The sequence below is a fragment of the Mercenaria mercenaria genome, chromosome 10 (genome assembly GCF_021730395.1).
Source record: "Mercenaria mercenaria strain notata chromosome 10, MADL_Memer_1, whole genome shotgun sequence".
Taxonomy (NCBI): Eukaryota; Metazoa; Mollusca; class Bivalvia; order Venerida; family Veneridae; genus Mercenaria; species Mercenaria mercenaria.
Window position 1 is genome coordinate 47,515,852 of NC_069370.1, and position 24,780 is coordinate 47,540,631.

The 24,780-nt window shown below is 35.6% G+C and overlaps 1 protein-coding gene across 1 annotated transcript; it reads left to right on the plus strand.

Moving 5' to 3' along the window:
- Positions 1–5: 5 nt before the first annotated feature.
- On the plus strand, positions 6–23,901 carry LOC123561681 (alanyl-tRNA editing protein Aarsd1-B-like). The gene is made up of 11 exons (XM_045354205.2): positions 6–149; positions 4,979–5,107; positions 7,163–7,180; positions 8,134–8,333; positions 9,620–9,896; positions 13,036–13,169; positions 13,679–13,745; positions 14,923–15,014; positions 17,646–17,706; positions 22,332–22,426; positions 23,484–23,901. The coding sequence occupies exons 1-11, from the start codon at positions 111–113 to the stop codon at positions 23,635–23,637; spliced, it is 1,266 nt and encodes a 421-aa protein (XP_045210140.2). The 5' UTR covers positions 6–110; the 3' UTR covers positions 23,638–23,901.
- Positions 23,902–24,780: the final 879 nt, after the last annotated feature.

A 24,780-nucleotide genomic window follows, 5' to 3' on the forward strand; every position in this document is an offset into this window, starting at 1 on the left:
TTCCCATAATGCAGCACTGCCCTACTTTCAGTTTCTACTTTCGTTTTGAATACACACGCACAGGCAACCAATAATACACCAACTTAGCTACACACTCACACCTGTAAAGGATGGCTTTAGCGTGTCAGAAAGACAGTTATCTAAAAGAAGTAAGCCACAACAACTTTAATTACTAATGGATTATGTTCTTTATGACATTAAATATTGATTATATTTGGAAAAATATCTATATATGACACTGTAATAAATAAACATGTACCACAGCAAATGAGCAATTACTATAAAATATATATCTTGACACTTATTTCTCAGAATATCACTAGCCAATGATTTACTAAAATTCTGAGATATGATAAATGTTATTTGAAAAAAGAGAAGGAAACTTGTATATTTTAATAAGATCTATAATAAAAAAAATGCTTAATCATTTATGATTTCCAAGAAAGTATTACAAGGAGTGGTTTAAGATCCAGGAAGAGAAATAAAAAAGAATATTATTATTGTAACACCAGGATTACGTGTTTCTAAAAATACAATGAAGTGAAAGTGACAAGGCATGCATGACCAAAGTTTACCAGCTGATATTTATATGTTACAGTAGGTCTCAAGGGCAATAATAAACTTAATTGTTAGAAAAAAATAAATTAAATTTGTCATAAATTATTTTGAGTAGTAATTTACTGATTTATAACATAAGAATGTTCACTATCAAAACTTGAACAGCCATTGATGTCTATAATTATCTATTGGAATTTGGAAAACTGTCTGCTTATTATCCCTCTCAGAGTTTTAATAATTTATTTATATGAAAATGAGTGTGACTCTGACGGTGCTTTAATTACTGTTGAATTTTTAGATAAAATCTAATCAAATAAACCTTTAGCCTGCTGGCAGCAAGTGATTCTGTTGTTGCGACCAGTGCAGACCAAGATCAGCCTGAATTGTCCGTGCAGGCTGATCATGGTCTGCACTGTTCGCTATTCAGTCAGTAAATTTTCAGTGAACTGTGACTCCTCCGAAAAATAAATCATACTGTCCAAACTGAATGATGGTCTAGTCCATTTTAGAAATTTAGCAGGCTAAAGGTTAAAATGTAATAACATGATTGTATTATTGATACCTGAAGATCATGTTCTGAGTTTAAATGACATTAATAACCATACAGTACCAGGCTATATTATATGAGTGCTGATATGATTATTATTATAAAGCATTTTGATAATTCATGAGAATGAGGTATTATGGGTACCCTGCTAGAGTTATCAGGGCAGTTTGAATTTTATTGAAACATAACAATTCATAGTACTTTGTGTACATTGTGTAGAGGTGTACTGGTCAGAAACCCAGGCAATCCTTGCGTGTATCAGTGCTATACACTGGGCATGTTAAAGAACCAGGCTGTCTATTCGTAACGAGCTAGGCTAAGTTAGCCGGACAAGCCTGTATCTGATTTCTGATGTCTCTGTCGTGGGGGCTTTGCCTCACTCTGTCCCTCTGGTCAGATCGCTCTGTGTCTGTACTAGTAGAGGATGAATTATGGGCCCTGTGTGGCTGCATTTGAACTGTGTAAAGCGCCTTTGAACGTGAAATTGATCATGAAAAGGGCGCTATATAAATCTGGTATAATAATAATAAACAGGCAAATTCGATGAATTGGTATCCCCCGCCGAAAGGGTTTGTGGTGAGGAATGGCAAAAAAATATATCTGGCAAAAAGTAAAGGATGTTAATAAGAAGCAAATGATTTCATTAGTCAAAATCAATTTAACAGAACGCAAATGTTTAATTAAGAGTACATAATAAATGTATGATACTTTAAGCCTGACTAAAGAATTTATTTTGAATGGGTTATGCTTATTGTAATAAGCTTAGCTTTTAAAATTAAATGCAGTTAGTTGAAATGTGAGCTTGAAGTTTAACTAGAATGAAATTTTGTCTTTGAGTGGTTTGGCACCAGGTGCTGATGTTTAACATGTACATTTGAACTTAAAAGAACAGATGTCCTTTTAAGAGAACACATTCAATTAAGATATCTTGAACATGGCTGAGGGCAAGGTTTGTGCAGTCACAACTTAACATGTTGAAGGTTTGAACATTTAAAAAAAAAAAAAAGGAATAGAAATATATATATCTATATAATTATATAGATATATGTATATATTTATTTTTTTAGTGGGTGGGGCTGCGGGGGAACAGGTGAGGAAACAAAATTTCACATGTTTATTATAAATATTGATGGAAAAAAAAAAAGAAAAAAGAAACTTGCAAGTTGATAAATATTCATGGAAGGTTTGAAAAAATCTAAAATAAGGAATGATAAAAAATATATATTTTTTTGAAGGGGGGGGGGAGCGGGGTGTGACCAAGGCAAGTGGGTGACCAGGTGTGGGTGCGCAACTTCACATGTTTATAATAAATGTTCATAGAAAATAATGAAAGAAATTTAATGAAATTCTGTCAAATGGTAAGTTTGTTATGTACAAATATGTGGATTTTTAGACAATTAAAGGGCAATAACTCTGAAGTTACAAAAGAAATCCATACGAAATTGTGTGTGCACAACCACATTATAGTGCTCTAAGTTCTGTTTAAGTTTCATAGTTCAAGGTCAAATATATCAAAAGTTATGATGCAGAAATTGCCATATCTATAGATCTATAGTACCCTATATATATAGTTAACACTAGAAAATTCTTAGGGCCTTAACTCTGGTGTTACTTGGGCAGTCTGACTGAAACTTGATGGGCCCCATAACCTCATAGTGGTGAACATGTATATGAAGTTTGTTTGAAAAAAATCTAAAATAAGGAATGAATTTTTTTGGGGGGGAGGGGGGGTGTGATCAAGGTAAGAGGGTGTCCAGGTGTGGGTACACAACTTGACATGTTTACAATAAATGTTCATGGAAAAGAAGGAAAGAAATTTAATGAAATTCTACCAAATGGTAAGTTCGTTATGTACATATATGTGGATTTTTATACAATTAAAGGGCAATAACTTTTAATTTACATATAAATCTGAACGAAATTGTGTGTATACAACCGCATTATGGTGATATAAATTCTGTTTAAGTTTCATAGTTCAAGGTCAAATATATCAAAAGTTATGATGCAGAAATTGCCATATTTATAGTACCCTATATAGTTAACACTAGAAACTTCTAAGGGCCATAACTCTGGTGTTACTAGGGCAATCTGACTGAAACTTGACGGGCCGCAAGAACTCATAGTGGTGAACATGTATATGAAGTTTTATATAAATACTCCTAACCATTTCCTAGATATTGCTCCGGACGGACGGACACACAGACGGAAGGACAGACGGAAGGACGGACGGACAGTGCCAAAACTATATCCCACCGACTTTTGTCGGGGGATAATAATGTAGTTCAATATTTCAGCTGCTAAATGGAGGATATTTGTTTGTTTAAGAGTGATATTGAAATTTATTGTCATTGATAACGGATACAATTCAATATTTTTATGAGCAATATGAAAACAAACAAATTTACATTTTATTTTTAATAATGCTCATTTGTGAAAATAAATTGATTTTCTGTTTATTACATGCTTACAGACACAAAAAGGGACAACAAAAATATACAATTTTTATAATTTTTTGGGTTAATGTCACTGGATGCATGTTGTGTTAACTAGGTCAGAAAAAAACATAAGAGGGATAACTGAAATGCATTGATAACTTAAACTAAAATTATATTTTATGATGGATTTAATACAGATGACAAGGAAAGATGTTTAGGTTTATATGATGTAGGCTAAGTAAATAAAATTACATGGGACACCTGCACTTTATCGATACACTCTTTCAATAAATAACTGCTTATAATATTACAGTGTGTCCAAATTTTATACTGGATCATCTTTGGTTAAAATTTAGGAATGTTGTTCTGATGCACATGAAACTTGGTCATAATATTTGTCCTTAAGTAATCTAGGATTATCTTTGGTTAAAATTTAGGAATGTCGTTCTGATGCACATGAAACTTGGTCATAATATAGAGATAGACCCTAAAATTTTCAGTGATAGTAATACATCAAATGAAGTCTAGAAATTGGTTTCCAAGTCCTTGAAATAACCAAAAATGATTCCACAAATGTGAAGTTTATGATAGTTTCGTTAATATCAATAACAGAAGTTTTAATTTTTAATTTAAAGTTGTGATCCACAAAGAATGACAACTCCTGCCTTGGGCTAGTACTTATAAGCAAAGATATCTATTAGTTTACTTCCCTTGCAATTACACAATTGAGTGGAAAATGAAAACTGTTTTAGACAAAATATCTTACTTTTTTGCACAACAAAACCATTTAGGATTTATTCATTTGTGTTTGATTTACCCCTCAAAACATGGTTCCTATGATTCTGTCAACTTACATATGGTAAAAAATTAACTTTTAACAAGCCAATAATAAATTGAAGTACCAGTAAGTAATTAATAGTGCAGATAATACAGTTTTGCTTGTATCAAAATGGCCCAATAGAAGCACTTTTGTAATACAGAACACCTGGTAGGATTAGTAAAGGTGCAATTATATTGATCTCTATTTCCTATGCCTACATAATATTTGTCCTTAAGTAATCTAGGCCAAACTGAAAACTGGGTTCTCCGAGTACAAAACAGATGTCAATAGGTGCAGTCATACAAACCTTTGTTGAAACCTTAGATTTACATTAGGATGTTTGACCTTACGAAATTTAGGCTAAGTCTGAAACCAGGTCATCTGGGTCAAAAACAAGGTAACTAGGTCAGATCATAAAAAAACTTTGTAATCTGCCTGTTCTACATGAAACCAGGTCAGAGTTCTTGTCTTTACAAACTCTAGGGCAAGTTGGAAACTGAGTCATCTGTCTTAGGTCAAAAATTAGACCGCAAGGTTAAATCATAGAAAAACTTTGTCAACACTTGAGAGAACACGTACACCGCCTAGTAGTGTCCTGATATATGATTGATTTTTCAGTTTGATACGAAGGTGAAGAGTTGCAATGCTGCTGAGTTGAAGGTAACTCAGAATGGAAAGAAAGAAGTGTTGAAAGGATATGAAGTGATTCTAGAGGATACTATTCTGTTTCCTGAAGGTGGCGGTCAGGTATATTACTACACTGAAGAAATATTCCCATGCATCACTTTTTATTTTAATACAGATTTTTAGCTCACCTGAGCAATGGTCAGGTGACTTTTTCTGATCGCTCGATGTCCGGCGTCTGTCATCTGTCTGTCTGTCTGTCATCTGTCAACATTTAGCTTGTGTATGCGATAGAGGCTGTATTTTTCAACTGATCTTCATGAAATTTGGTCAGCATGATAACCTTGATAAAATCTAGGCCGAGTTCGAAAATGGGTCATCTGGGATCAAAAACTAGGTCACTAGGTCAAATCAAAGAAAAACCTTGTTTATGCGATAGAGGCTGTATTTTTCAATTTATCGTCATGAATTATGGTCAGAATAATAACCTTGAGGATTGCTAGGCTGAGTTCGAAAATGGATCATCTGGGGTCAAAAACTAGGTCACTAGGTCAAATCAAAGAAAAACCTTGTGTATGCGATAGAGACTGTATTTTTCAATTAATCTTTACGAATTTTGGTCAGAATGATTGCCTAGATGAAATCTAGGTCAAATTTGAATATGGGTCATCTGGGGTCAAAAATTAGGTCACTAGATCAAATCAAAGAAAAACCTTGTGTATGTGATAGAGGCTGTATTTTTCAGTTGATCTTCATGAAATTCGGTCAGAATGATTGCCTTGATAAAATCTAGGTCAAATTTGAATATGGGTCATCTGGGGTAAAACAGTAGGTCATTAGGTCAAATGAAAGAAAAACTTTGTGTATGCGATAGAAGCTATATTTTTTAATTGATCTTCATGAAATTATGTCAGAATGATTGCCTTGATGAAATCTAGGTAAAATTTGAATATGGGTCATCTTGGGTCAAAAACTAGGTCACTAGGTCAAATCAAAGAAAAACCTTGTGTATGCAACAGAGGCTGTATGTTTCAATTGATCTTCATGAAATTTGGTCAGAATGATTGCCTTGATAAAATCTAGGTTGAATTTGATTATGGGTCATCTTGGGTCAAAAACTAGGTCACTAGGTCAAATCAAAGGAAAACCTTGTGTATGCAATAGAGGCTGTATTTTTCAATTGATCTTCCTGACATTAAGTCAGAATGATTGCCTTGATGAAATCTAGGTAGAATTTGAATATGGGTCAAAAAGTAGGTCACTAGGTTAAAAAAGAAAGAAAGAAAAACCTGGTGTATGTGATAGAGGCTGTATTTTTCAACTGATCTTCATGAAATTTTGTCAGAATGATAGCCTTGATGGAATCTATGTCAAGTTCGAATATGGGTCGTCTGGGTTCAAAAACTAGGTCACTAGGTCAAATCAAGACAAAACCTTGTGTATGCAAAAGGGGCTGCATTTTACACTGGATTTTCATAAAATTTAGTCAGAATGGTTTAGGTCAACTTCGAATATGGGTTGTCTGAGGTCAAAAACTAGGTCACTAGGTCAAATCAAAGAAAAACCTTGTGTATGCTATAGAGGCTGCATTTTTAATTGATCTTCATGAAATTTGGTCAGAATGATAGCCTTGATGAAATCTAGGTCAAGTTTGAATATGGGTCATCTGGGGTCAAAAACTAGGTCACTAGGTCAAATCAAAGAAAATACTTGTTTATACTCGAAGGTTTTTGCTCCAATTTTAATGGTAATTGGTCAGAATATTTTATTCATGAAATCACTAGGTCAAACATGTTTACACTGTTATGGTGTGTTTCTCAGGTGAGCAGCCTAGGGCCATCTTGGCCCTCTTGTTTAAGAATTACTGAAATTTAACACACTTTTATGAAATATGTTTTTATAGCATTATTAAAATTTCAAACAAAATCAAATTGTGCCATCATATGATTTTTATACATTTTTCTTCTTTAAACCATTTTTGAAAAGAATTTATAAACAAACAAAATTGTTAAAAGCAAGGAAAATGGTGATTAGAACAGAATTATGTTGTTGTTGTGCCAACTTAAAGTAGAACATGCGACCATTGTGGGATGTTTTAACCATTTTTTTGTGAAAAGTCAGTTATTTTGTTGTATCAGAAGAAACAAAATTGCATTAATTTATTCTTTTCTTTTTCAGCCAGATGATAGAGGCATGGTAAGAAATAAGTATATTATGTTTTTAGGAATATCAGCACTTTTCCTGAATCAGACAGATCAGAGCTGTACAAGTTTACATATTTACATTCGCCCTATTCTTTTCCATTGAAAATTATGATGTTCATTTTGTATGAACAGCAAAAGGAAAGGTGCGAAAGTTACGTCATCACTGCTTAGTGATAACCGGCCGCTCTTTTGGCGACGTCCGCATATAGTCAGGGAGAACGTTCCTTAGATTATGTCGCAGTTGTTCCTTCTGGTGCACAAAATGGCCGGGAAGCTGATTTTAATGTTAAATGCCACAAAATATGTGCAATTAATAATATTATCTTGTTTACAAATGGAAAGGAAAAAGTAAATATAACAGATGAAACTAATTTTTTCGGTGTTCATGCAAAATGAACGAGAATAGGATTGACAAATCAAACATGAATCGCTAGTGCGATTCATGGATTTGCCAATCCTATTTTGTCGTTCATTTCACATGAACACCGAAAAAAATCATTTCATTTCTTAAATTAATGTTATATTGAATAATGTTACAAAACAAAATTGCTCCATATTGCACCCTTGTTTGTGTGATTTTATAACTTGAAAACATTTAACACGTATGTCAGAAACATAGCTGAAAGGAATGTGATTATAGTATACTGAACCAGATTTTGACATACTGCATGAATATTGTAATACTGATAGTTAAAAAACATTATAAGTGACTACCTTTAAATCAAGACTGAGCAAGTTGTATAGCATTAGAATGGCAGTTTTATCGTTTGAAACGTGCTTATAAAAAATGAGTGATTTATATTAAGTTTAGACAGTATCAGTTGATTATGATATTTTCAAATCTTGTTGTTTACTTCAACAAGAAATGGTGCTCTGAAATATTGCTCTCGAAATAAATCAGTCAGAATTTATAACTAAAATTATAAGTGATAAAAATGGTTACAGATAAATGATGTTCCGGTATTACGTATAACACGAAGAGGTGCTGAAGCTGTCAACTTTGTCATGACTGAAATTCCTGTTGGCACCGAGGTACATCTGATTGTTGATTGGACGAGAAGGTTTGACCACATGCAACAACATTCTGGTCAGCATCTTATCACAGCAATGGCGGAAAATATCTACGGATACAGAACTACAACCTGGTATCACAACATACTTACATTCACATGATATAAAATTGTAACATTTTGGTGGTTGAATTAAATATTATAAATGAATTTAATGATAGAACCTTAATGAAGATTATAAGTTACATTTTAAATAAAAATTTGACCAGTTTTCATTTTACCTGACTCATAGGGACCTGCCTTCAGATTTTTGTAAATAACTAAGATTTAGAAAGTGTTTTCAGTTGTCAACAGCTGTAAATAAAAAGAAAAAAAATGGCAATCCAATGAGTTTTATGCAGACATTTTCTGTAAACACTCATTTAGTGTATAAAGATATATTAAATAACTATCAAATGCATAAGTCATGCAATAATAAACTAAGTATGGAGTTTGACTTTAGTCTGTCTCCTTTTTATAAAAAAAACAACTTTAATAGTGTCTATTTATTAATTTTGATATTTTATAGACCTTGCAGTTAAATTGTTTTAAGAATTCTGATAGTGTGTTGTATATCTGGTGGCATGTTCATTTAAGAAATATGCTATAAATAACCCAGACCTTGGATTTCAAGAATTGTCTATAAATAGCCATTCAAAATGTTAAAATCTTGAACATGGTAGTAGTAGGAAGTATAAAGATGCTTTAATTTCACTGAGCTCATTGTCTTTCCTTGCCAAGTTAGCTAAATCAGCAGGTAACCACATATCTCTGAATTGATAGGTCACAAGCGTGATCCTCATGTAAGGTGTAGCTTCTCCATGAGAAAATTTTACAGAAGACAATGTATCTGAAGTGTTCTGTCTTTCACTTTTTCTTCATATGGGAAGTTGTCAGGTACTTTCAGAGAACAAATCAGTGTATGAACCCAGAACAATGTTTTAAATTAGTTTAGTTGACTCCCATTTAATCACAACTGAAACACTCTTGAATAAATGGCATTAGTGCCCATCAGAGAAATACTTATGTATATTTGATACAGTTACTTTGTTACCATTATGAAAATATATCTGTGGAGTATCTGTTAACCCTTACCCTGCTAAATTTCTTTAATGAATTTGTCCATCTTTCAATTTGGAGGGTACCATTAACTGTTAAAAGGGGTGCTTTCCAAAAAGATACTGACTGAATGGCGAACAGGCAGACCATGATTAGACTGCATGGATGCGCAAGCTGATCTTGGTCTGCACTGGTCACAAAGGCAGAATCACTTGCTGCCAGCAGGCTAAGGATTAAATGCCTGAACCATATTTCTTTTACAAAAGTTTATATAATTTCAGTGCTTGGTCAGTAGTAAGAATGACATTTCTTTTTTTGTCTAGGAATCTTGGAGACAGAATATCATTTATAGAACTGGACACACCCAAAATGACTGTAGAAGAAATGACAAAACTTGAACAGCTCCTAAATGAGAAAATACGGGAGGGAGTAAAAGTTTATCCAACATTGTTTCACGACAAGGCTGATCCAGAACTTGAGAAAGCTCGATGTCGAGGTCTGCCGGACGATCATGAGGGTGCAGTGCGTGTACTGACTATAGATGGTATTGATTCCTGTTTATGTTGTGGAACTCATGTCTCAAATGCATCTGACTTGCAGGTAATATCTCTTTCCTTTTGTTATTTAGTCTCCAGCTCAGTAGTGCCGCTGGTGTAACATCACACACCTATTTGCTGGTTGCATAAAGTAAGAAAATCAACATTTTTTGTTAACACAAATAGTTTTATTTACAGGATGAACTATACTAAGAACTGATTCGGGTTTAAATACATCAGCTTCTTAAACAATTTTGTCCCATGCCAAACTTTTAAATAACATATTTTACTAAGCTGAAAGTTCTATGCTACATTAACCATAAGGCTTTAACCCTTTCCAAGTCTTCCATACTCCCAAACCCTCCAACACCGTCTCTTCAACTTGATTTCTAGTTTGTTCAATTATCCTTTTACCTTTCTGTAAAACATTTTCTTATTTCCTGCAAGTCCAAATCTAAATCTTCTATTATTATCATCTCAGCTCCAATCCTCACTCATTCTATATGTCTCTCCAGCTTGCTTTCTCTGTTTCTCCAACTGCCTTCCACTCATTGGATCTTTTCCTGTAAGCATTTTTGTAGAGAATTTATGCCTTTTTCAAGAATTGCATCGCAGTAACATGTTTACAAGTATTTCAGAATATTCATAGCAATTTCAAAAACATGTCAACCAAAACATCCATTATGTACACATGTAATTGTAAACAGCAGGTACAGAAGCAGTCACTACTGGGTATTTTCTTAAGTAAATGACTAGTACTGAAACAAACAAAATGAGCCGTGCCATGAGAAAACCAACATAGTGGCTTTGCGACCAGCATGGATCCAGACCAGCCTGCGCATCCGTGCAGTCTGGTCAGGATCCATGCTGTTCGCCAACAGTTTCTCTTATTCCAATAGGCTTTGAAAGCGAACAGCATGGATCCTAACCAGACTGTGCGGATGCGCAGGCTGGTCTGGATCCATGCTGGTCGCAAAGCCACTATGTTGATTTTCTCATGGCACGGCTCAAATAATTTAGATCAAATCTGATAGACAAAACATTCAACTGCAGATTACTTTGCTAAAGTTGTAAATAACAACAAATTTGCTGGCCAGGTAAACAAAGTAAGTAACATTTCTGAGCAATTAATGAAAGTTCCATAGAAAACATAATAAAATATTTAAGGTAAATGAAATCATTTTCTGTTGAGAGTCTTGCAATTTCTTACCAGTTATAATAGTAAACAGAGTCATTAGTCCAAACCTTTACGGATAAAACATTCCACTGTTACGAATTTTACAAAAGTAGTAAATATCAACAACACAGTTTAATTTGCATTAGCGGGCATTTATATATAGCGTGACCCGGTGTAACCGGCTTAGAATGGTCACCTTCAGGTGCGATTGTTGGAATTCCCTATGATATATTATAATGACCCTTAATATAGCGTGACCCTGTCTTATGCAGTCCATGGACACTAGGAAAGTCAGCAAAATGCACTATAACGGTCACTAAATATCTGATGTGTTAAAATAACAAGGTGATATCTTTTTTACTGTACTGCTGTAAACAAAGTCCCAAGTAATTTAGTTTTCCAAACAATGAAAAAAAAGGGGTGTGAGATCACGATTTAATGTGTTTATTTTAGAAGATCTTTTGTTGGCGACATTCAAAAAAATATTTTTTCTCAAGACTGCAAAATATTGAAATATTTTATGCTTCAATGATGGTAGATTAAAACCAATGTATTTCTAAAAGAATTTTATCAACATAATATTACTATTACATATTAGGAAAGGATGTCAAAATCAAAACTGAAAGTAATTATCATCATACACAGACAGTATTCATTCCCTAAGAAAGGGAGAGGTCATTGTATATTTTAGAAAGAGAAACTACTCCCATCAGTTGCATGTGAATTGTGTGAGTTTTTTTTATTGTAATATAAGACAACAATGAATCAGCTTTTAACAATTTAGCTTGCATGCTTAACATGATGCAAGAACATGTACATTATTATAAACAATACATTTTATATACATAATAAGCATTATTGAGTTTTAAACCAATGTTGATGTCGGATGTCCTACATCGAAAACACGGATATAGTAGTCTCCAGTCTATAGTGGCCACTTTCAGTCAGTCTCTTCAGTGACCGCTATAAACAGGTTGGACTGTAATCTGAACATTTAAACAAAATGATTGGTATTTCCAAGAATTATAATGTCTCCCCCCCCCCCTCTGCCCCCCCCCCCCCCCACACACACACACACACACACTGGGGGAGACTTATTGTTTTTGCCCTGTCCATCCGTCATACTTCATTTCTGATCAATAACTGGAGAACCATTTGACCTAGAACCTTCAAACTTCATAGGATGGCAGGGCTTATGGAGTAGACGACCCCTATTGTTGTGGGGTCATTCCATCTAAGGTCAAGGTCACAAGGGCCTGAACATGGAAAACCATTTCGGGTCAGTAACTTGAGAACTACTTGACCCAGAATACTGAAACTTCATAGGATGACTGGACATGCAGAGTAGATGACCCCTATTAATTTTGGGTGTCACTTCAGAAAAGGTCAAGGTCGCAGTGGACAAAACATTGAAATCCATTTCCGATCAATAACTTGAGAACCATTTGACCTAGAACCTTCAAACTTCATAGGATGATAGGTCTTACAGAGTAGATGACTCCTATTGTTTTTGGGGTCACGCCATCAAAGGTCAAGGTCACAGGGAGCTGAACATAGAAAACTCTTTCCAATCAATAACTTGAGAACCACTTGACCCAAAATGTTGAAACTTTATAGAATGATTAGACATGCAGAGGAGATGACCCCTACTGATTTTGGGGTCACTCAATCCAAGGTCAAGGTCACAGGGGCCTGAACATGGAAAACCATTTCAAATTTATAACTTGAGAACCACTAGGCCCAGAATGTTTAAACTTAGTGGAATGATTGGACATGCCAAGTAGATGATCGATCCCTATTGCAGCCAACCATCAGTGTCACTTTGGCTTTCGCTTCTGTACCCTATTGACTTCTTGCCTATATGACTATGCATTGGGGGAGACATGCACTTTTCTACAAAAGCATCTTCTTGTTTGAATTTTTTAACCAAAAACAGTAACAGATAAAACAATAAACACAATGATTAATTAACTGAAAACTGGCCTACACACAATCGAGTTATAAAGAAATTGTCTCTGAATTATAGATGATAAAACTGTTGTCAACGGACAAAGGGAAGAGGAAAAACTCTACAAATCTCAACTTTGTGTGTGGTGGACGAGTTGTAGAATACCTTGGTAGAGCTTATGATGTGGAAAAATCTTTAACTGGTCTGCTCAAGTAAGTGTTGCCTTTGTTTTACATTAAATTGGATAGGTATTTCTCTTTTATACTGCTGTTCTGTGTACATTAGTGTATAAAATGACACTGAATTTTATTAGAGTGGTGGAAGAATTGAGTAAATCAAGTCAGTTTAAATTTTCAGCCATCTGTTTCAAGTCTCCAATTCCAGTTTTTCAGTTGGCTAATGCAGTTGATACAAATAAGGTTTATTATTTTGATTTTAGTTTAGTGAGAACCCAATGTCAGAAATATTACAAGTGGTGGCCCAGAAGTTCTCTTCAGTAATTAATGCTTAAAAAAGGCTGTATAACCCTGGCTGCAAATTTTCCTTTTAAACAAAAAAAAAATCGAATTAAAAGGTTATGACCAGATTCTCTTTTATAAAAACATGTAAACTGCATAGTGTGGCCATGCTGCATTTACTGACTAGTTTGATATATGACATCTTCTGACAAAGAAATGTTTTGCTATAGCATTTAGAAATGAAAAGTTGTTTTTTATCATAGAGGACCATTAGAGCAGCATTTTGAACTGGCCGAGAAAGCAGTGAAAGGCTTCAAGAATTCTCAAAAGGTAATCTCATAAAACCTCTTAACTTGCAGCAGCTTATCTATGAGTTGTTGGAGAGATTTCAGTTTCTTGCTTATTTGTGTTGTAAATCCCTGCTCATACTTGTATGTGCTGCAAATCCATGTTCATACTTAATGTGTTGCAAATCCATGTTCATACTTGTATGTGTTGCAAATCCCTGTTCATACTTGTATGTGTTGCAAATCTCTGTTCATACTTGTATGTGTTGCAAATCCCTGTTCATACTTATATTTGTTGCAAATCAGTGTTAATACTTGTATGTGTTGCTATCCCTGTTCATACTTGTATGTGTTGCAAATCCCTGTTCATACTTGTATGTGTTGCAAATCCCTGATCATACTTGTATGTGTTGCAAATCCCTGTTCATACTTGTATGTGATGTAAATCTCTGTTCATACTTATATGTGTAGTAAATCCCTGTTCATACTTGTATGTGTAGTAAATCCCTGTTCATACTTGTATGTGTAGTAACTGTAAATTGCTACTCATACTTGTATGTGTTGCAAATACCTGTTCATATTTGTACGTGTTTCAAATCCTTGTTCATACTTGTATGTGTTGTAAATCTCTGTTCATAGTTATATGTGTAGTAAATCCCTGGTCATACTTATATGTGTTGCAAATCCCTGTTCATACTTGTATGTGTTGCAAATCCCTGTAATTGTAGTAAATTCCTATTCACATGTGTAGTAAATCGCTATTTATACATGTAGGTGTAGTGAATCGCTTTTCATAATAATAAGCATCTGCAAATATACACATTTAAAACTTGTATTTTTACAAGTTCAGTGGTGTATGGCTGTTATAAGAATAGTATAGTGTTTTAAATGATAACACTTCAAATATTTATTGAATTAAGGAAGCAAATCCTACAGGTACATGAACTGGTATAAATATGAAATCACAACCTTTCTATTATTTATAAAACTTGTAATCAAATCCTTTACAAAAGTAAACATGAAGAGGATTTGCAAGTAAGGATGTATAATCACACTCAGTGACAAGTAAGGCCTAGTACATTAGTTGAACCACTCGACCTGTGACTTAGACCTTACTCCGCCTGAAATAACTATTTATGAACAATGATAGTGTTTTATTTTCTTTCTTTATAAAGGTTTAGAAGTATCAATGTATTCCACAAGATTGCTTTTTTTTTCAGACCATACAAAATTTATTGAGAGATGTGGCAAGTCTAGAAGCAGAGAAGTTCAAATCTCAGCCAAACAGACCATCTTACTTTATATATCACAGGTAATTTTTGTACCCCCCAAACAACAGAGTTGTAAGTGGGGGGGGTGTATACTGGTTTCAGGTTGTTCAGGTTGTCTGTCTGTCTGTCTGTCTGTCCATAGACACAATCTTTGTGCATGGTGCATATTAGGTTCTTTCAGAAAAAATTCTACAGAGTTATGGGACTTTGTTTTTTGTTACTGTACTATATACATAGTGTCTGCATATGCAATCTTGTGCGTGCCTAATCTCCCAAACCCTTGCACACAATTTAATTAAACTTCACACAAGTGATCAGTTCTTACCCTAGTTGTGCATGATGCATGTTAGGTTCTTTATGAAAAAAAATCTGCACAGTTATTGGACTTTGTTTTTTGTTACTTTGCTATATACATAGAGTCTGCATGTGCAGTCTTGTACGTGCCTAATCTACCAAACTCTTGCACACAATTTAATGAAACTTCACACAAGTGATCAGTACCAACCATAGTTGTGCTAGGTGCATGTTAGTTTCTTTCAGAAAAATATCTTCAGCATTGTTGACTTTGTTAGCTCACCTGTCACAAAGTGACAAGGTGAGCTTTTGTGATCGCGCTGTGTCCGTCGTCCGTCAGTGCGTCCGTAAACTTTTGCTTGTGACCACTCTAGAGGTCACATTTTTCATGGGATCTTTATGAAAGTTGGTCAGAATGTTCATCTTGATGATATCTAGGTCAAGTTCGAAACTGGGTCACGTGCCATCAAAAACTAGGTCAGTAGGTCTAAAAATAGAAAAACCTTGTGACCTCTCTAGAGGCCATATATTTCACAAGATCTTCATGAAAATTGGTCAGAATGTTCACCTTGATGATATCTAGGTCAAGTTCGAAACTGGGTCACGTGGGGTCAAAAACTAGGTCAGTAGGTCTAAAAAATAGAAAAACCTTGTGACCTCTCTAGAGGCCATATTTTTCATGAGATCTTCATGAATATTGGTCAGAATGTTTATCTTGATGATATTTAGGTCAAGTTTGAAACTGGGTCACGTAGGGTCAAAAACTAGGTCATTAGGTCTAAAAATAGAAAAACCTTGTGACCTCTCTAGAGGCCATATTTCTCAATGCATCTTCATGAAAATTGGTCAGAATGTTCATCTTGATGATATCTAGGTCAAGTTCGAAACTGGGTCACGTGGGGTTAAAAACTAGGTCAGTAGATCTAAAAATAGAAAAACCTTGTGACCTCTCTAGAGGCCATATTTCTCAATGGATCTTCATGAAAATTGGTCAGAATGTTCACCTTGATGATATCTAGGTCGAGTTCAAAACTGGGTCATGTGCGGTCAAAAACTAGGTCAGTAGGTCTAAAAATAGGAAAACCTTGTGACCTCTCTAGAGGCGATATTTTTCAATGGATCTTCATGAAAATAGGTCAGAATGTTTACCTTGATGATATCTAAGTCAGATTCAAAACTGGGTCACGTGGGGTCAAAAACTAGGTCAGTAGGTCTAAAAATAGAAAAAACCTTGTGACCACTCTAAAGGCCATATTTCTCAATGGATCTTCATGAAAATTGGTGAGAATGTTCAGCTTGATGATATCTAGGTCAGGTTCGTAACTGGGTCATGTGCGGTCAAAAACTAGGTCAGTAGGTCGAAAAATAGAAAAACCTTGTGACCTCTCTAGAGGCCATATTTGTCACGAGATCTTCATGAAAATTGGTGAGAATGTTCACCTTGATGATATCTAGGTCAAGTTTAAAAGTGGATCACGTGCCTTCAAAAACTAGGTCATTAGGTCAAATAATAGAAAAACCTTGTGACCTCTCTAGAGGCCATGTTTTTCAATGGATCTTCATGAAAATTGGTCAGAATTTTTTATCTTGATGATATCTAGGTCACATGTGCTCAAAAACTAGGTCACTATGTCAAATAATAGAAATAACGATGTCATACTCAGTTGAACACTGGGTCATGTGGAGATAGGTGAGCGATTCAGGACCATCATGGTCCTCTTGTTTTTATATAGTTACTTTACAATTTTGTGTGCATCAAATCTTCTAGACTATCAAATTGCAATGTACTGTGTCAGTGCCTGTGGGGGATACATTCATCACCATCAGTGATAACTCTAGTGATATCTGTCAAAGGTTATAAAGATATTTACCACATGCAATTGTGATATATATCACAGGCAATATGATATATGTCATGGAAAATTTTATTGTTGGTTGTTGTGGAGTATGTATACCTAGAGTTGCTTGTGTTAAGGTCACTGCAGCATCCAACACAAAGCACAGATAATATGGATTCATATAAGTAACATGCACTAATCATCCTGTTCTCACAGGACTATTTGCTATTTATTATATGAATTTTAATCATATCTATTATTATCAGCATATTCCTACACAATTTTAAGAGTGGGGAGGGGGAGGGAATGGCAGTAATGATTGGATTTGTTATTGCTATGTGCTGTTGTCATGTTGATACAGGTTTTATTCTATGATTCAACTTTAAGTTATATCATTTTCATCCATATGTGCTACAGGTTTTATTCTATGATTCAACTTTATCATTTTCAGTTGAGGTTCAAAAACATTTGTGATGGGTTTCAAGATTGCTGTGATAAAATGTTAATACCAATACGGTTTGTTTCATTTCATTGTTACAGAAAAGAGGGTGATTTAGACTTCTTGAATGCTTTGCTGAAAGAACTTGGGGAAGATACCAAGGTAATAGTAACTTTTTTCTTGAAATGTTGTTGCCCATACCCTCTTTAAAGTGACAGATTTTTTTTAAATCTTAAATTATCTTAAACACTTAAAAAATTCATTTTCTTATATTTACATTCACCCTGTTCTTTTCCATTGAAAATTATGACAATGTCACATCTATTTCGTATGAACAGCAAAAGGAAAGGCATGGAAGTTACGTCATCACTGCTTAGTGATAATCGACCGCTGTTTTGACGACATCCGCTTATAGTCGGGGAGAACGTTCCTTAGATGATGTCGCAGTTGTTCCTTCTGGTGAACAGAATGGCCGGGAAGCTGATTTTAATGTTAAATGCAACAAAATATGTGCAATCTGTAATATTATCTTGTTTACAAATGGAAAGGAAATATAATGTCAATATAAGAAATGAAAATAGTTTTTCGGTGTTCATGCGAAATGAACGACAGAATAGGATTGGCAAATTAAACATTTCATTTCTTAAAAAACTGTTTACTGGATGATCTGGTGTCCGGCTTCCATCATCAATCATCCATCATCGTATGTCAACATTTTTACTTAAACATCTTCTGCTCTGAATGTAATGGTCAGATTTTTACCAATCTTGGTCATTAGCATCCTTGCATGGACCTCTTTCAAGTTCAAATGATTCAGCTTGGCCCCTCTGAGGGGGTTGCCAGAGTTAAAAATAGAAAAACCTATGAACAACTTCTCATGAATCACTGGATGGATCTTCACTATATTTGATCTGTAGCATCCTTGTAAAGTCCACTCTCAGTTTTGTTCATTGGTTCTGGTTTGCTCCTTTTAGGGGCCGCAATAGCTAAAAATAGTAAAACATTTTAACAGCTTTACATGAACCACTAGACGGATCTTCACCAAACATGGTCATGAGCAGCCTTGTAAATTCCTCTCTCAAATTTTTTCAGTTGATTCCACTCGGTCCCTTTAAGGGGCCAGCATAGCTAAAAATAGCAAAACCTTTAGAAGATGGCTTTTCCAGGACCAGATGATGGATCTTCACCAAATTTAATCTGTAGCATCCTTGTATAGTCCTTTCTTGGTATTTTCAAATGGTTCAGCTTGGCACCTTTTAGGAGTTGCCAAAGCTAAAACTAGAAAAACCTTTTAACTATTTCTTCTTAAGAACCACTTGATGGATCTTCACCAAACTTGGTCTGTAGCGTCCTAGTAAGGTCCTCTCTGAATGTTGATTTTTCAAATGGTTCCACTTGGCCCCTTTCAGGGCTGGCGAAAGCAAACAATAGAAAAACCTTAAAACAGGTCCTTCTCATGAATGCTTGATGGGTCTTCACCAAACTTGGTCAGAAGTAACCTTGTTAGGTTCTCTCAAATTTTTAAATGTTTTTGCCACTTGGCCCCTTTTAGGGACAAGCAGAGGTAAAAATAAAATCCTGTTGACTGCTTAATGAATGTTAGCAAAACTTTGTCAAAAGTAAGATCAGACTGCCTTAGATGAGCGACTAAGGCCAATCTGGTCCTCTTGTTTTCCTTTTGGAAGATGTTTGAATGAAAATATTGACTTTTAATTTATTTTCTTCAAGGAAACACATTTGGACTGTAAATATCTGTTCTTCTGCAATTTGTTCAGTTAATATCTTGTGTGAAATGGTTTTGTTGAAATTAGTGATACTTGACATGGGTATTTGTTACTTTGTGTTCAGACTTTTTTATGGTGACCACAGTTACTGAAACAGGTGTCTCCTCCAAAAGATTGTTTGTAATTTAAGCGGGAGGATTGTGCAAGATACAGAAGATAGCTTTCTTAGTTCTTAAGTGTGTAAGGCACACATACATGGAATGCTAATTACAGTATTAGTAAATTTTAGTTGGAGAAAAGGGATCTCGAACTCCAGATCACTTGTTGCACACTCAAGACTGTGTTACCACTGGACCGCTTGTTGCATGGTCAGACTGTGTTACCACTGGACCGCTTGTTGCACAGTCAGACTGTGTTACCACTGGACCGCTTGTTGCACGGTCAGACTGTGTTACCACTGGACCCCTTGTTGCACAGTCAGACTGTGTTACCACTGGACCGCTTGTTGCACGGTCAGACTGTGTTACCACTGGACCGCTTGTTGCACGGTCAGACTGTGTTACCACTGGACCCCTTGTTGCACGGTCAGACTGTGTTACCACTGGACCGCTTGTTGCACGGTCAGACTGTGTTACCACTGGACCGCTTGTTGCACAGTCAGACTGTGTTACCACTGGACCGCTTGTTGCACGGTCAGACTGTGTTACCACTGGACCGCTTGTTGCATGGTCAGACTGTGTTACCACTGGACCGCTTGTTGCATGGTCAGACTGTGTTACCACTGGACCGCTTGTTGCATGGTCAGACTGTGTTACCACTGGACCGCTTGTTGCACAGTCAGACTGTGTTACCACTGGACCGCTTGTTGCACAGTCAGACTGTGTTACCACTGGACACTTGTTGCACAGTCAGACTGTTTTACCACTGGACCGCTTGTTGCACAGTCAGACTGTGTTACCACTGGACCGCTTGTTGCACAGTCAGACTGTGTTACCACTGGACCCTTGTTGCACAGATCGACTGTGTTACCACTGGACCCCTTGTTGCACGGTCAGACTGTGTTACCACTGGACCGCTTGTTGAACGGTCAGACTGTGTTACCACTGGACCGCTTGTTGCACGGTCAGACTGTGTTACCACTGGAGACCGCTTGTTGCACGGTCAGACTGTGTTACCACTGGACCGCTTGTTGCACGGTCAGACTGTGTTACCACTGGACCGCTTGTTGCACGGTCAGACTGTGTTACCACTGGACCACTTGTTGCACAGTCAGACTGTGTTACCACTGGACCCCTTGTTGCACATTCAGAATGTGTTACCACTGGACCCCTTGTTGCACAGTCAGACTGTGTTACCACTGGACCACTTGTTGCACAGTCAGACTGAGTTACCACTGGACCACTTGTTGCACAGTCAGACTGAGTTATCACTGGACCACTTGTTGCACAGTCAGACTGAGTTACCACTGGACCACTGGGTCTGCTGTGGATGTTTCTTGGATGGTCATCTTTTAAGAGGTGCTCAAGTAGCTACACTTGGATGAACACTGTGTAGGTTTAAAGCTTAAAATAGAAAAATATTCAAACAACACCGCATCCAAAACCAGTTGTCTGATATTGAAATAATTTCACAGAAAATTTTCAAATTGATGATTTGTCAGAAAATAACATGGCCACCAGAGGGCATGGGCACTTTTCTCTGTACATGTATGTATTTACTGGAAACTTTTAAAGTCTTCTCTTTAGGAGCTACTGGCTTAATTTTGAAATATAATTTCACAGAAATTTTACTTTTGTTGTGACCTTCTACCAAGTTGTTTATACTGTCTTGATTCCTGAAGAACATGGTTGCCAGGTGGCTAGTATATTTCTTCAAATACCCTGAAATCCCGAAAATAAGCCGGTTTTGAAAATAAGCTGCTCTCGAAAATAAGCCACCATTTCACTACAGGCAAAAAGAGCTCATAAATAAGCTGCACTCAAAAATAAGCCATCAAGTTTTTATGCCCCCGGCATCTACTGATGTGGGAGGCATATAGTGATTGTCCTGTCCGTTCGTTCGTTTATCCGTCCGTCAGTACAAGGTTAACCAAATGGGACCGTTTCGTCTAACATCAATACCCCTAACTAGAATGACTTGATACTAATGCAGATGTAACCTGTGACCATTCCTCATCTTCAGACATCACCTGACCTCAGTTTGACCTTGAACTTGACCTCATTTTGGACTAAGGTTGCTTTGTATCGACAAGGATGCCACCAGGGGCATCAAGCGTTTATTGAACGCAGCTCCTTGTTTGTATCAGTAATAGTATCAATGACTTTGTTAGGACACCACATAAGATAGCAAAAATTACCAACGTGTACTTAGCAGATTTATTTCCACACGTAATAGCAATAAAACATACTTTGGAACAAAAAATGCTTAAAACAATGCAAGTTGTGCTGATATTTAAAACCCTGGACAAAATAAAACTTTAAAAGCAAACAAATTCCCGTCTCAAACACTTCTTGTCACGTCAGTTATACTAAATAACATGACCGGTCTTTATAACACAATGCAGTGTTTATCACCTATTGTGTAAATTAGTCATACCCATTGGCCGATTAATTCACAGGTGTATTTGTTTGTCTAAGGCCAGACAAAACTTTTTAATGTTTTAATGGGTACTAATCTGTTAGCAATGGACTATTTTCATTAAGAAATTGACTAAAATGTAACAAAACTGGTATGTCAGAAGTATATGTAATTATCGACGTTGATGTTTTTACTAAAAAGCAAATATATGACATCCATATTTTCAGTATTTCGGTACTCAAAAATACGCCGGTTTTTAAACTGTTATTGAATATTTGTACTCAAAAGTTCGCCGGACTCAAAAATAAGCCAGTCTCGATAATAAGCCACCAAATCCTTACAAAAATTTTAAATAAGCCACAGCCTTTTTTCGGGATTTCAGGGTATTGTTAACTGCTTGAGATGTGAAATGTATTTAAAGAGTGATTTTTTTACCCACCTGTTAAGATTATTTTTGCATGTTGAACTGACAAATGTTGTTTTCAGGATGTACTATGTCTCTTGACTGCTGGAGAAGACAAGGGTCCTGGCTTTGTTATGATGTCTGGTCTAGAGACTGTTGTCAAAGACCTTGGTCCAAAGTAAGTACATTATGTGCCGATAGTAGTCATCTGCTTAAACAAATCTGTGAGAACATTCTTTGGGAGCAAAGAACACAAAAAAGCAAAATAATAGAAGACTCTGTTTGACTGAGTCTGTTCTTGTGTGGTAGTGCAAAATGAAACACTCATGACCTACTAGCAACAGACTAAGCAAAGTATAAAGAACCACTAACTTTGAATATACTCTATGATTACAAACATGCAGAAAGAATAGCAACTCAGTCAAAGTGCATTGTGAGGGGTGACTTTTTATTGTGCTATCATACATGATATGTAGTTAATGTGAAAGGTATCAATTCAATAAGAAGATCCTATAGTAGCTGAAAAGACAACTGTGATTTTGGGGAACTAGTGTATATGTCATATGAACAGAAAGAGTCTACATATAATAAATAAGTACAAAATCCAGAACAGGAGTTATTTTCTGTTTGTTATAGCAGGGGCCTCCGTGGCCCAGCGGTTAAGGCCACTGACTTCGAATCACTTGCTCCTCAATGATTTGGATTTGAGCCTCACTTGGGTCATTGAATTCTTCTTTGGTTCTACCCAGGTGCCCTCCTGTGATGAAATAATGCATGAATGGGTATCTGGGGTTTTCCTCCTCTATCAAAAGCTGGAAAGTCACCATATGACATGTGATTGTGTTGGTGTGATCTTAAATCCAACAAAAACATAACTAAACAAACAAATTTGTTATAGCAACAAAAACAACAGTTTCCAAATGAAATAAGATACTGTAAAAAACGTTAATTTTTGTGGGGGACTAATTTTCATGGATTCATAAATCTGCAAAATTAAATCCAAGTGAACATATAAAATTCCCATATATTTTATCTTCAAAAATAGAAATCCACAAATTCATATGCCCATAGAATAGCTATCTTAAAAAATGAAGTTACGTACCCACGAAATTAAACTGATTTTCCAGAATGTGGTCTGTTAGTAGGTACACCAGGGTCTTACAAAATTAAGAAGAAAAACATATGCAACAGATTTGATGGAAAACAAGTACAATTCTGATCTACAATCATTTCAGGGTGATGGAAATATTTGAAGGAAAAGGAGGCTACAGTAAAGGAAGATTTCAAGGAAAGGCCAATAAAATACAGAACAGAACAAAAGCTGCCAAACTTGTAGAAGAATATCAACAAGGAGATAACAATATACAACAACAGACAAACGAATCTTGACAGTATCTCATAACTGACATTTTTATACATTTTGAGTGAAGTTCCGTAGAGAACCTGTGTAATTTTTGAAAATGGGAACATGTACGTCAGTTATAATATTTTTTTTTCCAAACTTGACTTATTTGAAATATACTTGGAACATATAAAAACACACAGTTTTTGACATGCAATATTATTTGTTAGGCACAAGTAAGTTTATTATTTTTGGCAAGTACAAATTTATAATATTTGTTTCCACATGTGAAATAATATTTATTAAGGAAAGTATTTTATTTTATTTTTAGCTTGCCTGAGCATGATGTGCTCAAGGTGAGCTTTTAAGATTGTTGGATATTTGTTGTCCGCCTGTCTGATCCACAATTTCTTTACAGAATATCTCCTTCTAAACCTCCGAACAATTTCAACCAAAACTTCACAGGAGTATTTCCTAGGTGGTCATCTTGTAGATTCCTTAAAGTCAAGGTCATATGTGCATGATTTATATTGCCATTGCAACCAAAAGGAAAGACAATTTCATCTGCTCAGAAACTGCTAGCCCAGTCTCAAAATAATTTCACAGCAATGGTCTGTTGTTGACCCTCCTGGAAAACATGTTTAAAAACATGGCTACCAAGGGCAGGATATAGCTATTTGGACACCAAAAAAATCACCTTTAAATTTGCTGGTTAATTTCAATACAGTTTCACACAAATGTCCATAGGTGACCTTGTACCAGGTCACTCCGCATATTTGATAATCATCGCCGCCAGGGACAGGGCAGGTTTTCCTATTATGGCTATAGTGCAGATTTGGGTAAGAAACTGTTTACTCAATTTCGAATTAATTTCACACAAGTATACTTTAGATGATTCTACGCAATTCTTTGAATTCATTCTGTTCATTAAATAGTATGGCCAACAGTGGGTGGGACAAGTTTCCTTTATTTATGTACATTGTAAACTTTTTGAAGTCTCGTGATTTCACAGATATGTTTCTTTGAGGACTGCACCTTATTAGTACAAAAAAATTCTGATTTCATCAAAAAAGTTGTCCACCAGAGCTAAAATAGAAGTATCTCCAAAGATGTTCCCCTAAATCACTGGTATTACTTTGGTTAAAGTTTTGATGCACTTTCTCTTTATCTTTGTTATTTCTCGATGGATT